This window comes from Oncorhynchus masou, chromosome 2 (assembly GCF_036934945.1).
Source record: "Oncorhynchus masou masou isolate Uvic2021 chromosome 2, UVic_Omas_1.1, whole genome shotgun sequence".
In the NCBI taxonomy this organism is placed as follows: domain Eukaryota; kingdom Metazoa; phylum Chordata; class Actinopteri; order Salmoniformes; family Salmonidae; genus Oncorhynchus; species Oncorhynchus masou.
Genome location: NC_088213.1, coordinates 37,009,196 through 37,024,333, shown reverse-complemented (window position 1 = coordinate 37,024,333; position 15,138 = coordinate 37,009,196). Strand labels below are relative to the sequence as shown.

Below are 15,138 nucleotides of genomic sequence, written 5' to 3'. Positions count from 1 at the left end.
ATCTTATCTCTAATGTCCTCATACTTTTTGATCAATTTGGCCCGTCAGTTGTTAGATAAACACATTCACTGAAATAGTCTTGAGTACTCAGTTGTCGGGCCGTGTGATGGGTCTTTGGCTCACTGAGGCAGCAATGATGTACTGTGATGCAAAGGAAATGGTGTCTTGAATGCAAGCAGATGTTAGCAGCAGCACTTTTTCTGCTGGTGTTTTTTGTTCACTGGGGGTTTTCAAATCACCAGCTTGTCCACGTCATTTTAACTGTTAGGCTGTATGTTATGTGAACCCATGAAGAGGGGGAAAATCAGGTCTTACACTAACAGCCCCCCCCCTTCTCTCTTCCCACCCAATCATCCCCCCATTTGTTCCCTTTGCCCTATCTGTCCTCCAGTCTTACATGTGGCTCTTAAAACAATGAGGCTGAGAATGCGGAAGGCATCTCAGCAGTCGAGCCCTGCCCATGCGCCCCGCCCATCCCGGACCAAGCGGAGGCATTCAGAAGTGGAGGAGTGCACGCCGACAGGTGGCGGGAGAGGCCTGCTGTCCACCATTAAGAAATTAATCAGAGGAAATGCTGTCAAGGTGAGCCGTCTCTCTGTTATGTCTCCGTAATGGCATCCTATTCCTTATATAGTACACTACATTTGACCAGTGCCCTGTGAGTCTTGGTCAAAAGTAGGGCACGAGATAGTGAATAGGGTGCCATCTCGGGATGGTAACATTCCCCCCTCAAACATTCCACAGCTGTTTGATCAGTAAAGTTACATGCAGTCCTTAGTTTAACATCTTAGCAACGTGTTATGTTAGCAGCACCTTTTTGCACCCCACACACACACCCCCTAGACCTTTATTTAGCCCCTGTCCAGATGTAAGAAGTAAAGTCTGTTTCAGTACCCCCAGTGTCATGTTTCCCTAGAAATGCATGGTGGAATGCAGCTTGTCTTAGAACTCCAGCAGTGTTCTAATTTTAGCGGTGGCTCTAGAGATTGTAGAAGGATAGTAGGTAGTCGGGCTGTATGATTGGGGGAGGGGAAATAATTGCAATTTTTGGGATATTAAAATTGCGATTTTTATTTATTATTATTTTTTTCTAACACATGGGTGAAAACTTGGTAATTCCATCAGACATGTTTAAAACGCGTGTCTGGGTAGAAAACATAATTTCTAAAATGAGATCATGAGTTAATACATACTGTGCTAAATGAATACAAAACCAAATTAAGCTAATATTTTCCAACATTGTTATACATAGGGTGATAGGATTACAACACATACATATTAACAAACCTAATTTAACATGATCATCAAACTATAGCAGGGTTCCACAACTGGCAGGTCAGATTTGGCTTGCAGGTGGTTTCATTTATTTTCTGAGCCCCATTGTTGGACATAATAGACTGTAAAAACACTAGAAATCTGCTCCAAGAGGTTTTAATTTAGGAACTATTTTCTCAAGCATTCCTACGCACGGAGAGATGTGAAGGCATACAAATGTGAACAGGTTGAAATGATGTTTTAGTCATATTATATATTTTTGGAGCTCATTGTGGTCAATTTGCAGCCTACAAGTTATTTGTAATTATGTTCTTGCCTCCTGACCATCCACTGAAGAAAAAATTGTCCCGCGGCTGAATCTAGTTGATGATCCTTGAAATATTGTGTGCGGTAAGTGTAGCATGTTGTTCATTTAACCAATGAATAACGTGAGTTCCTATTTTACCATGGAGTTCTTCAAGTTAGCTTAAAATAATTAAGTTCATTATTTATTCAGCCAGCCATAGGTTGCAGATGGAATAGGAAGCTTATATCCTGTATTTATGTATTAGTAGGCTGAAACATTATAAGTCAAAGTTCATTTAAAAACTTGTAACCTACCAATTTACAAGGTGCGGTCTGGTCCAGTCATTCAACGCGATGGCCTTGACCATGTGTACACCGTGATCGTTATGCACACGTAACTTCTTGGAACTCCCCATCCTGGATCCGGGATCGTGACTAAAGCCTCAGGCTCATTAGCATAACGCAACGTTAACGATTTCTGAAAATCGCAAATAAAATGAAGATAATGCGTCTGCTCTCAAGCTTAGCCTTTTCTTAACAACACTGTCATCTCAGATTTTCAAAATATGCTTTTGAACCATAGAAATTGACTAATTTGTGCAAGAGTATGCAAAGCTAGCATAGCATTTTGAGTAGCATTTAGCACGCAACATTTTCACAAAAACCAGATAACCAAATAAATAAAATCATTTACCTTTGAAGAGCTTCTGATGTTTTCAATGAGGAGACTCAGTTACATACCAAATGCGCAGTTTTTCCTGAAAGCGTCTGTGTGTAGGAGAAATCGTTCCGTTTTCTACATTGCGTCTGGCTACCGAAACGAACCGAAAATTCAGTCACCTACAACGTAAAACTTTTTCCGGATTAACTACATAATATCGACCGAAACATGGCAAACGTTGTTTGGAATCAATCCTCAAGGTGTTTTTTCACATATCTCTTCATTGATATGCAGTTCGTGGAAGCTTGCTTTCCTCTCTGTATCCCATGGAAAAATACTGGCAGCTGTCTTTTGCGCACCAATTTCGGCGCAGGACACCGGGCGGACACCTGGTAAATGTGGTCTCTTATGGTCAATCTTCCAATGATCTGCCTACAAATACGTCACAATGCTGCAGACACCTTGGGGAAACGACAGAAAGGGCAGACTCATTCCTCTCGCATTCACAGCCATATAAGGAGACAATGGAAAACGGAGCCTCAAAAATCCTGCTCATTTCCTGGATGCCGTCTCATCTTGGTTTTGCCTGAAGCTCACGTTCTAGGGCACGCACAGAAAATATCTTGGTAGTTCTGGACACGTCAGAGTGTTTTCTTTCGAAAGCTATCAATTATATGCATAGTCGAGCATCTTTTTGTGACAAAATATCTTGTTTAAAACGGGAACGATTTTCATCCAAAAATGAAATAGCGCCCCCAGAGCATCAACAGGTTAATGCTCCTTGTTCAGGCCCCAAGTGGCTAAAGCTTCTCTTATCCACAGAGCTATGTTTTTTTCTTCTTGTTATCTCTGGGGAAGTAGCCTATGATGTTTGCTAGCACAGACCTTTCAGTTGAAACTCCTTATCAATAAAATGTAGCCTACTGTCAAACTAATGTAGGGTTGTTATTATTAGTGATGGGCGGGATAATTACATATTGGGTTATTTGTAACACTATATCGAATTGTTTTGACTATTACAATATTATTTTTGCTCTAGTTGGCTGTACTTGCACAAACTCCAGCATTTTCCCTTCACAGCTCGTTCGATATCTTTTAAAATAATTTTAGTTTTTCATCACTTATTTCCTTGACTGTTCAACTTGTTTTCTCATGGCTCTCTTATCCCTCTGCAGCATACATATGGGCAGCAATATGTTTGGCACATTGAATAGCAATAAAAATCAGTGTCGAACCGCAATACATACGTATCGACACCAAAGTAGAGTGATAATATCACATTGTGAGGTCCCTGGCAATTTCTATCCCTATGTTGTAATAGACCAAAGACAGGCCTATGTTGTTGTAGTCATGTAATAATCATGTGAGCTCTGTTTCAACTTATCCCTTAATTTCACTATACAGCGTTGGGATGGTGACTTGAGAGATGGAATCTTGTGTCCTGTCCAGCTTGTTTATCCTCTTTAAAAAAATGAATAGAAAGCTTTGCTGACTAAATGTGAATCCTTTCTTTGGCTGGGTGATTTCTGTGTGTCCTGCGGGATGTTTTTTTCGTAGGGTGTTACCCTCGTCAATTCCTGTTTAACTTCTTGCGTCGAGCAATCCCGGATCCGGGATTCTATTTATAGCCTCAAGCTCATTAGCATAACGCAACGTTAACTATTCATGAAAATCGCAAATGAAATGAAATAAATATATTTGCTCTCAAGCTTAGACTTTTGTTAACAACACTGTCATCTCAGATTTTCAAAATATGCTTTTCAACCATAGCTAAACAAGCATTTGTGTAAGAGTGTTGATAGCTAGCATAGCTATAAGCCAGGAATTGAGCCAGCAACATTTTCACAAAAACAAGAAAATCATTCAAATAAAATCATTTACCTTTGAAGAACTTCAGATGTTTTCAATGAGGAGACTCTCAGTTAGATAGCAAATGTTCAGTTTTTCAAAAAAATATTATTTGTGTAGGACAAATCGCTCCGTTTTGTTCACGTTTGTCTATGAAAAAAACCTGTATCCAGTTATAGCCTCAAGCTCATTAGCATAACATAACGTTAACTATTTATGAAAATCGCAAATTAAATGAAATGAATGTGCTAGCTCTCAAGCTTAGCCTTTTCTCAGATTTTCAAAATATGCTTTTGAACCATAGCAAAACAAGCATTTGTGATAGCTAGCGTAGCATTTAGCAGGCAACATTTGCACAAAAACCAGAAAAGGATTCAAATAAAATAATTTATCATTGAAGAACTTTAGTTACATAGCAAATGTTCAGTTTTTCCTGAAAGATTCTTTGTGTAGGAGAAATCGCTCCGTTTTGTACATCACGTTTGGGTACCAAAAAAAAATAAACGAAAATTCAGTCATCAAAACGGCGAACTGTTTTCCAATTTAACTCCATAATATTGACTGAAACACGGCAAACACTGTTTAGAATCAATCCTCAATGTGTTTTTCACATCTCTTCATTGATATATCGTTCGTGGTAGTCTCCTTTCTCCGGTGAATCGCTTGGAAAAAGACGTGCAGTTGAAGATGACGCACCAATTTCGACGGAGGACACCGGGCGGACACCTGGCAAATGTAGTCTCTTATGGTCAATCTTCCAATGATATGCCTACAAATACGTCACAATGCTGCAGACACCTTGGGGAAACGATAGATAGGGCAGGCTCATTCCTGTCGCATTCACAGCCATATAAGAAGACAATGAAAAACAGAGCCTCAAAAATCCTGCTCATTTACTGGTTGCAGTTTTATCTTGGTTTTGCCTGTAGCTTCTGTTCTGGGGCACTCACAGACTATCTTTGCAGTTCTGGAAACGTCAGAGTGTTTTCTTTCCAAAGCTATCAATTATATGCATAGTCAAGCATCTTTTTGTGACAAAATATTGCGCTTAAAACGGGCACGTCTTTTTATCCAAAAATGAAATAGCACCCCCATAGATGTAACAGGTTAACGTATGTGACTAGCTGTGGCTGAGGGGCTTTGTTGCTGTCGGGTGTTTTTATTTTAATTTAAATTTATTTTTTCACCATGCAATCGTCGTGAAGTAGGGGATGGTTCTTCGAACAATTGAATGCATTTGTTGTGTTGTCGCTACAACTCTGAGGCACATTTTGCACAACACATGCATTTGGTTGACAACGGTTTGCCTGTTGCTGGAATACTGCCAGGCCACTGAAGATGACCCCTTTGGCACCAAATCGCTGTTCTCGTTAGCATTAGCAGCACTCATGTTTCTGAGGTAAAGCCCTTTCTCTCCTCACCAGCATCTAACTGTGTGCTCTGTGGGTTGCTTATGATTAGCCAGCATGACTTACAGAGAGTGAGAGCCCGCTTGTGATTGGTCAGCATCCTCTGTGCATGTAGAGAGTGAATGGAGTCTAGGGATTCTTATTGGCGCCGGTACCGTAGTCTAGAGTGTGAAAGAACGTAGAGAATCGCAGCCTCTTGTGATATGGATATTGCACATCAATATCGCAATTTCTATCTGAATTCGATTAATCATGCAGCCCAAGTAAGTAGCTAGGGTTGGCTGAAACAATATTTCAGGAGAGAAAAAAATCCCTCTGGGAAGGCATATGGGTTCTTTGTCTTGGACCATTGTCACTTGGCATACTACAAGTCCATTGTTCATCCAACCAGATATGAGTCAGAATTCCTTTGGCCATCTGCTAGTGGGTAGATTCAAAATTAAATGTTGAATACTTTAAGATTTTTTTTTTTTTTTACATTTGGTTTTATTCTAAAGTTATACTCCTCCCGTCAGTTCTGATATGAGAGTTGTGTTTCTACTTCAGGTAGAGCAGGAGAACCCAGCAAAGAAGACACGGCTCACCTGCGACGTAGACGACAACCTGATCTCTTCCACACCACAAGGTGGCGATGCCCCCAGGAGGACCATCTCCAGGGTCAGCAGGAGAAACTCAGTCAACGGGGGTGAGTTTGGAAAAAGAGTGAAACGTTATTCTGTTCAGTAATCATACCTTGCACACCAACAAGCCTTTTTACAGGAGTTTGCATGCCTTGATAAAGCGACATATCATGTTCTTACCTGCTCCTCACCCTAAACCACAGAAGCGACAAACCATGACACGAACCATGACACGAGTAGTAAGCCTGTGAAGCCCAATGGGAAGCTGGAAGAGGCGGCAGAGACTTTGACCAGTCCGCCAAGAACCACTCTCCTGGGAACCATCTTCTCTCCAGTCTTCAACTTCTTCTCACCAGCAAATAAAAATGGTAATACACCAAAATGATGCTAGGTCGAAGAGTGCCAACTACTCTGCAGAAACTTGACTTAAAATATGATAGATTGGCCTACATTGTTCCATGTTTTTCTCTAGTCACTGCACTGGTAAATGGCCTACTATATTACCTCGGTCTTCATTCAACCTTGTATGATGCTCATTTATGTTATTGTATTTTTTATATTGTGGTCAAGTCTAACTTCCCTGCAGAACTACGGTAATAAGTAGTATAAATATAGTAATCTAATGTAATTTTCAGCCACGTCAGGTTCGGACTCCCCAGACCAGGCGTTGGAGGCTGAGGAGATCGTCAAGCAGCTGGACATGGAGACTGTGGAGGAGACCCCCACCTGCACTGGCACCACCACCGAGGAAGTGTGTACGACTATGCCCCTTTACTCCAGCAACATGCTGCCCCCCCTGCGGCCCCCACACCCTCCAGAAGTACCCATCGAGGAAGAGGAGGTCGTCACAGACATGCCTCCTCTCACAGGTAGCCGGAGATAAAGAAATGTCTTCTTGGTGTAGAGTCCGTGTCATTATGGACAAGGATCATGCTCACTTCTCTCTCCTGCCCATTTCTCTTGGTCTCCTCCTTCCTATCCTCTCAGCCCCAGACGCCCCTCCAGTGGGAGTCTATGTGGATGCACAGCCCACAGCCCCTGCAGAAGGGACATACGAGGAGGACTGGGAGGTCTTTGACCCGTAAGTACAAATCTGCTCCCTCTATGCAAAATATTCCAGCCTTAGTTAAGGCCAAAATATGAATACTTAGAATTCATATTGATCTTGTGAATATAAAAAAGGAAAATGTACTGAACAAAAATATTAACTCAACCTGCAACAATTTCGAAGCGTTACAGTTCATATAAGGAAATCAGTCAATTGAAATCAATTCATTAGGCCCTAATCTATGGATTTCACATGACTAGGAATACAGATATGCAACTGTTAGTCACAGTTATTAGGTTGTGACCACTATTTGCCTCGAGACGCATGTACTTTGCATAGAGTTGATCAGGCTGTTGATTGTGGCCGGTTGTCCCACTCCTCCTCAATGATTGTGCGAAGTTTCTGGATATTGGCGGGAACTGGAACATGCTGTCATACATGTCAATCCAGAGCATCCCAAACATGCTCAATTGGTGAGTATGCAGGCCATGGAAGAACTGGGTTGTGAATTATGCTCAAACATGAGGTGATGGCAGCGGCTGAATGGCATGACAATGGGCCTCAGGATCTTGTCACCGTATCTACAGTGCATTCGGAATGCAATCAGACCCCTTCCCTTTTTCCACATTTTGTTACGTTACAGCATTCTAAAATGGATTAAGTAACAAAGTTCCTCGTTAATCTACATACAATAACTCATAATGACAAAGTGAAAACAGGTTTAGAAATTTTTGCAAATGTATTACAAATAAAAAAAACATACCTTATTTATATAAGTATTCAGACCTTTTGCTATGAGACTGAAAATTGTGCTCTCTTGTATAGGTCGACCGATTATGATTTTTCAACGCCGATACCGATTATTGGAGGACCCAAAAAGCCGATTACGATTAATCTGCCGATTTTAAAATTATATATATATATATATACTTTTTTATATATTTATTTTATTATTATTTTATTTTTTTGTAATAATAATTACAACAATAGTGAATTAACACTTATTTTAACTTAATATAATACATCAAAATCAATTTAGCCTCAAGTAGATAATGAAACATGTTCAATTTGGTTTAAATAATGCGAAAACAAAGTGTTGGAGAACGTAAAAGTGCAATATGTGCTATGTAAGAAAGCTAACGTTTCAGTTCCTTGCTCAGAACATGAGAACATATGAAAGCTGGTGGTTCCTTTTAACATGAGTCTTCAATATCCCCAGGTAAGAAGTTTTAGGTTGAGGTTATAGGAATTATAGGACTATTTCTCTCTATACCATTTGTATTTCATATACCTTTGACTATTGGATGTTCTTATAGGCACTTTAGTATTGCCAGTGTAACAGTATAGCTTCCGTCCCTCTCCTTGCTCCTCCCTGGGCTTGAACCAGCAACACAACGGCAACAGCCACCACACCGAAGCAGCGTTACCCATGCAGAGCCAGGGTAACAACCACCCCAAGGCTCAGAGCGACTGAAGTTTAAAACGCTATTAGCGTGCGCTAACTAGCCAGCCATTTCACTTCGGTCACACCAGCCTCATCTTGGGAGTTGATAGGTTTGAAGTCATAAACAGCGCAATGCTTGACGCACAACGAAGAGCTGCTGGCAAAACGCACGAAAGTGCATTTGAATGTTTACCCGCCTGCTTCTGCCTACCACCGCTCAGTCAGATACTTGTATGCTTGTATGCTCAGTCAGATTATAAGCAACACAGGACACACTAGATAATATCTAGTATTATCATCAACCATGTGTAGTTAACTAGTGATTATGATTGTTTTTTATAAGATAAGTTTAATGCTACCTAACAACTTACCTTGGCTTACTGCATTTGCGTAACAGGCAGTCCGTCTCCTTGTGGAGTGCAACGAGAGAGAGGCAGGTGGTTATTGCGTTGGGCTAGTTAACTGTAAGGTTGCAAGATTGGATCCTCCGAGCCGACAAGGTGAAAATCTGTCTTTCTGCCCCTGAACGAGGCAGTTAACTTGAAATCGGCCCTAATTAATCGGCGATTCCGATTAATCGGTCGACCTCCACTCTTGCATCCTGTTTCCATTTAACATCATTGTTGTATCTACAACTTGATTGGATTTCTCTGGTGGTAAATTCAATTGGTTGGACATGATTTGGAAAGGCCCACACCTGTCTATGTAAGGTCCCACAGTATGTCTGAGCAAATCCCAAGCCATGAGGTTGAAGGAATTGTCCGTAGAGCTCCGAGACAAGATTGTGTTGAGACACAGACCTGGGGAAAGGTAGCAAAAAATGTCTACAGCATTGAAGGTCCCCAAGAACACAGTGGCCTCCATCATTCTTAAATGGAAGAAGTTTGGAACCACCAAGACTCTTCCTAGAGCTGGCCGCCTTGCCAAACTGAGCAATCGGTGGAGAAGGGCTTTGGTCAGGGAGGTGACCAAGAACCCATGGTCACTCTGACAGACTTCCTCTGTGGAGATGGTTGTCCTTCTGGAATGTTCTCCAATCTCTGCAGCACTCCAGAAATCAGGCCTTTATGGTAGAGTGGCCAGATATAAGCCACTCTTCAGTAAAAGACACATGACAGCCCGCTTGGAGTTTGCCAAATGGCACCTAAAGGATTTTCAGACCATTAGAAACAAAGTTCTCTGCTCTGATGAAACCAAGATTGAGCTCTTTGGCCTGATTGCCAAGTGTCACGTCTGGAGGAAACCTGGCACCATCCCTACGCTGTAGCATGGTGGTGGCAGCATCATGCTGTGGGGATGTTTTTCACCGGCAGAGAATGGGAGACTAGTCAGGATTGAGGGAAAGGTGAACGGAGCAATGTGCAGAGCTCTTTGATGAAAACCTGCTCAGGACCTCAGACTGGGGCGAAGGTTCACCTTCCAACAGGACAACGACCCTAGGCACACAGCCAAGACAACACAGGAGTGGCTTCGGGATATCCTTGAGTGGCCCAGCCAGAGCCCGGACTTGAACCTGATCGAACATCTCTGGAGAGACCTGAAAATAGTTGTGCAGTGACGCTCCCCATCCAACCATCCAATCCTCGATAGGATCTGCAGAGAAGAATGTAAGAAACTCCCCAAGTACGGGTGTGTGTGTGAAGCTTGTAGCGTCATACCCAAGAAGGCCGACGGTGCTTCAACAAAGTTCTGAGGAATGGGTCTGAATACTTATGTAAATGTGATAATGTAATCCATTTTAGAAGGCTGTAATCTAACAAAGTGGGAAAAGTCAAGGGGTCTGAATACTTTCCGACTGCACCATATGTGCAGGCTGTATTACATCTGGCCGTGATGGGAGTCCCAGTGGGCGGTGCACAATTGCCCCAGAGTTGTCCTGGATTGGCTGTCAATGTAAATAAGAATTTGTTCTTAAACAGCTTGGAAAATTCCAGAAAATTATGTCATGGCTTTGGAAGCTTCTGATAGGCTAATTGACATCATTTGAGTCAATTGGGGGTGTACCTGTGGATGTATTTCAAGGCTTACCTTCAAACTCAGTGCCTCTTTGCATGACATCATGGTGAAATTATCCAAGACCTCAGAAAAAGAATTGTAGACCTCCACAAGTCTGGTTCATCCTTGGGAGCAATTTCCAAACGCCTGAAGGTACCACGTTCGTCTGTACAAACAAAGGTTGCTCAGCAAGGAAGATGCCAGTGCTCCAAAACCGCCATAAAAAAGCTAGACTACGGTTTGCAACTGCAAATGGGGACGAAGATCGTACTTTTTGGCGAAATGTCCTCTGGTCTGATGAAACAAAAATAGAACTGTTTGGCCATAATGGCGTTATGTTTGGAGGAAAAAGGGGAGGCTTGCAAGCTGAAAAAACACCATCCCTACTGTGAAGCACGGGGGTGGCAGCATCATGTTGTGATGCTTTTCTGCAGGAGGGACTGGTACACTTCACAAAATAGATGGCATAATGAGGTAGGAAAATTATGTGGATCTATTGAAGCAACATCTCAAGACATCAGTCAGGAAGTTAAAGCTTGCTCGCAAATGGGTCTTCCAAATGGATAATGACCCCAAGCATACTTCCAAAGCTGTGGCAAGATGGCTTAAGGACAACAAAGTCAAGGTATTGGAGTGGCCATCAAAGCCCTGACCTCAATCCTATATAAATTTGAGGGCAGAACTGAAAAGGTGTCTGCTATCAAGGAGGACTACAATCCTGACTCCATTACACCGGCTCTGTCAGGAGGAATGGGTCAAAATTCACCCAACTTATTGTGGGAAGCTTGTGGAAGGCTACCCAAAACGTTTGACCTAAGTTAAACAATTTAAAGGCAATGCTACCAAATACTAATTGAGTGTATGTAAACTTCTGACCCACTGAGAATGTGATGAAAGAAATTAAAGCTGAACTCTCTACTATTATTATGACCTTTCACATTCTTAAAATAAAGTGGTGATTCTAACTGACCTAAAACAGGGAATTTTTGCTTGGATTAAATGTCAGGAATTGTGAAACTGTGTAAATGTATTTGGCTAAGGTGTATGTAAACTTCCGACTTCAACTGTACCTGCAGTCAGCATGCCAACTGCACGATTCCTTAACTTGAGACATCTGTGACATTGTTGTGGCAACTGCACATTTTAGTTGCTTTTTTTTCAGCACAAGGTGCACCTGTGTAATGATCGTGCTGTTTAATCAGCTTCTTGATATGCCACACCTGTCAGGTGGATGGATTATCTTGGCAAAGACATGCTCACTAACAGGGATGTAAACAAATTTGTGCTCAACTTGAGTATTAAGCTTTTTGTGCTCATGGAACTTTTCTGGGATCTTTTATTTCAGCTCATGAAACATGGGACCAACACTTTACATGTTGCGTTTATATTTTTGTTCAGTGTCGTTTAATTTTTTTGTTGTGTGATTTCATTGAAAGTCCTGTATTTACCTTTTTGAACGGTTTGATTTGGGTTGGTCCAGGTATTTCTTCATCAAGCATGTACCTCCACTGACTGAGGAACAGCTGACCAGGAAGCCTGCCCTCCCACTGAAGACCCGCAGTACGCCAGAGTTCTCCCTGGTTCTCGACCTGGTGAGTGATGATAACATGGTCCACTTCAATCCGACATCTGCATTGGCCGTGCATATTTTACAGTGATACGGCCTCTGCAGATGTCAGGGCATTCATACTTCTTGCGCTTCCCGGAGCAGATCCGGGCTGTTGAGTAAGCTGTTGTGAAGGAAGTGAGTTTGTTAGTACAGCCTCCGGAGGCTCTGCAATTGTCACACTTTCCGTATGGAGCCTCCGACCACATTTTTCTGGTCAAACATTTATTTATTTTTACTGTAAATGGTACTTCCACTTAACGGGTATTGCTATGGTGGTTTGCAACTTACAGCTATTTTTGTGATTCCTACCAGGATGAGACATTGGTGCACTGTAGCTTGAATGAGCTGGACGATGCAGCACTTACCTTCCCGGTCCTGTTTCAAGATGTCATTTACCAGGTATACAGAAGTCCTTGATCTGACATTGAGGTGTTTCTGTTTTAAATGGGACATAATTAAGCATATTACTTTTCCACCAGAGGGTGCTAAAGCTGTGCCATTGTAGACAGCCACAGGTGAAAGTCGGAGATGCAGAATCAGTTTCTAGGAGAAACGGGGGCCTCTGAATACTTTGTACAAATAACTGATACTTTGCTTGTCTGCAGGTGTATGTGCGTTTAAGGCCGTTCTTCCGAGAGTTCCTGGAGTGCATGTCTCAAATCTATGAGGTAAACTGGGCTTCCTTTTCTCTTATTTAATTGTACCAGTATATGGAAAGAGTGCAGTTACTTGCTTTAAGCTACTCTGAAATGAGAGACGTATTCGGTTGTCTTCTCCTTGTTAGATCATTCTCTTCACTGCCTCAAAGAAGGTTTATGCAGACAAGTTGCTCAACATCTTGGATCCCAAGAAACAGTTGGTTAGGTAAGTTAAATGTTTATTTCTACCCCTACATTTAGATGCATTGGAAGTATCAGCTGTGTTTTTGTAATAGAATACCAAGCCTTAGCTTTGACATGCATGTATAGTGTTCTGTTTGCATGTGATTGCAGTTGCTGTGTCTGATTGTGGTTTTGGGGCTGGGCAATGGACACGTGCTGCCTGCATGTGATGTTCAGTTGTCAACATTGTTGTTTTGACTGAAATATTCATAAACGGACCTTTTAGACTTAAAGATTGATTTATTTTCCTCTCCACTATCCCTAGACACAGGTTATTTCGTGAGCATTGTGTCTGTGTACAAGGGAACTACATCAAGGACCTGAACATCCTTGGAAGAGACCTGTCCAAGACTGTCATCATTGACAATTCACCACAAGCCTTTGCATATCAGGTGAGCCTTTCAGCAACAAGTGACATCTGTAATAGAGGTTGACCGATTAATCGGAATGGCCGATTAATTAGGGCCGATTTCAAGTTTTCATAACAATCGGAAATCGGTATTTTTGGGCGCCGATTTTTATTTTTTATATGTATTTTTTATTTATTTTATACCTCTTTATTTAACTAGGCGAGTCAATTAACACATTCTTACTTTCGATGGCGGCCTAGGAACGGTGGGTTAACTGCCTCGTTCAGGGGCAGAACGACAGATTTTCACCTTGTCAGCTCGGGGGATCCAATCTTGAAACCTTACAGTTAACTAGTCCAACGCAATAACGACCTGCCTCTCTCTCGTTGCACTCCACAAGGTGACTGTTAGGCAAATGCAGTAAGCCAAGGTAAGTTGCTAGCTAGCATTAAACTTATCTTATAAAAAACAATCAATCATAATCACTAGTTAACTACACATGGTTGAGGATATTACTAGATATTATCTAGTGTGTCCTGTGTTGCGTATAATGTGACTGAGCATACAAGTATCTAAGTATCTGACTGAGTTGTTATCAGCAGAAGCAGGCGAGTAAACATTCATTCAAACAGCACTTTCGTGCGTTTTGCCAGCAGCTCTACGTTGTGCGTCCAGCATTGCGCGGTTTATGACTTCAAGCCTATCAATTCCCGAGATGAGACTGGTGTAACCGAAATGAAATGGCTAGCTAGTTAGCGCGCGCTAATAGCGTTTCATACGTCACTCGCTCTGAGCCTTCTAGTAGTCGTTCCCCTTGCTCTGCACGGGTAACGCTGCTTCGATTGTGGCTGTTGTCGTTGTGTTGCTGGTTCGAGCCCAGGGAGGAGCGAGGAGAGGGACGGAAGCTATACTGTTACACTGGCAATACTAAAGTGCCTATAAGAACATCCAATAGTCAAAGGTTAATGAAATACTAATGGTATAGAGGGAAATAGTCCTATAATAACTACAACCTAAAACTTCTTACCTGGGAATATTGAAGACTCATTTTAAAAGGAACCACCAGCTTTCATATGTTCTGAGCAAGGAACTGAAACGTTAGCTTTCTTACATAGCACTTCTTTTACTTTCTTCTCCAACACTTTGTTTTTGCATTATTTAAACCAGATTGAACATGTTTCATTATTTACTTGAGGCTAAATTGATTTTGATGTATTATATGAAGTTAAAATAAGTGTTCATTCAGTATTGTTGTAATTGTCATTATTATAAATAAAAATCGGCCGATTTAATCGCCATTGAAAATCATAATCGGCCGACCTCTAATCTGTAACCCAACCTAGCACAGCGTATTTAAGCCTATTTTTTTTTTTTGCATTTTAAATGATATTCAGAGAATTGATATATGCTGTTGTACAATCCAATACAGAGTATACCTTCCTATATCCCTACAGCTTTCCAATGGGATTCCCATTGAGAGCTGGTTCATGGACAAAAATGACAACGAACTCCTGAAGCTTGTCCCGTTCTTGGAGAAGCTTGTTGAGCTGGTACATACAAACTACATGTTTTAAACGTGTTTTACTAATGCTTAGATAGTAATAATTTGTTTATTTGTAAGTCATACATGCTTGAGCTGTCATTGACATGTGCTTTGCGATGCCCCCAACATTCATTTTTAGTAACCCAAAGTCTTTTACAAAATGAAATGTT

General features: G+C 41.5%; 1 protein-coding gene across 8 annotated transcripts in view; it reads left to right on the top strand.

Moving 5' to 3' along the window:
• The window catches only part of LOC135504259 (CTD small phosphatase-like protein 2-B), a 38,363-nt gene that overhangs the window by 9,366 nt on the left and 13,859 nt on the right, over window positions 1-15,138 (top strand). For all 8 annotated transcript variants that reach the window (XR_010450120.1, XR_010450115.1, XR_010450118.1 and 5 more), the window contains 11 exons: window positions 392-582; window positions 6,025-6,163; window positions 6,302-6,466; window positions 6,734-6,967; window positions 7,086-7,179; window positions 12,066-12,177; window positions 12,507-12,593; window positions 12,800-12,862; window positions 12,979-13,058; window positions 13,341-13,467; window positions 14,880-14,975. Coding sequence is in view for 2 of the 8 variants with exons in the window: in XM_064922659.1 (XP_064778731.1) it covers window positions 415-582; window positions 6,025-6,163; window positions 6,302-6,466; window positions 6,734-6,967; window positions 7,086-7,179; window positions 12,066-12,177; window positions 12,507-12,593; window positions 12,800-12,862; window positions 12,979-13,058; window positions 13,341-13,467; window positions 14,880-14,975 (1,365 nt within the window). In the remaining 6 variants the exon portion in view is untranslated. The remainder of the gene's footprint in view (window positions 1-391; window positions 583-6,024; window positions 6,164-6,301; window positions 6,467-6,733; window positions 6,968-7,085; window positions 7,180-12,065; window positions 12,178-12,506; window positions 12,594-12,799; window positions 12,863-12,978; window positions 13,059-13,340; window positions 13,468-14,879; window positions 14,976-15,138) is intronic.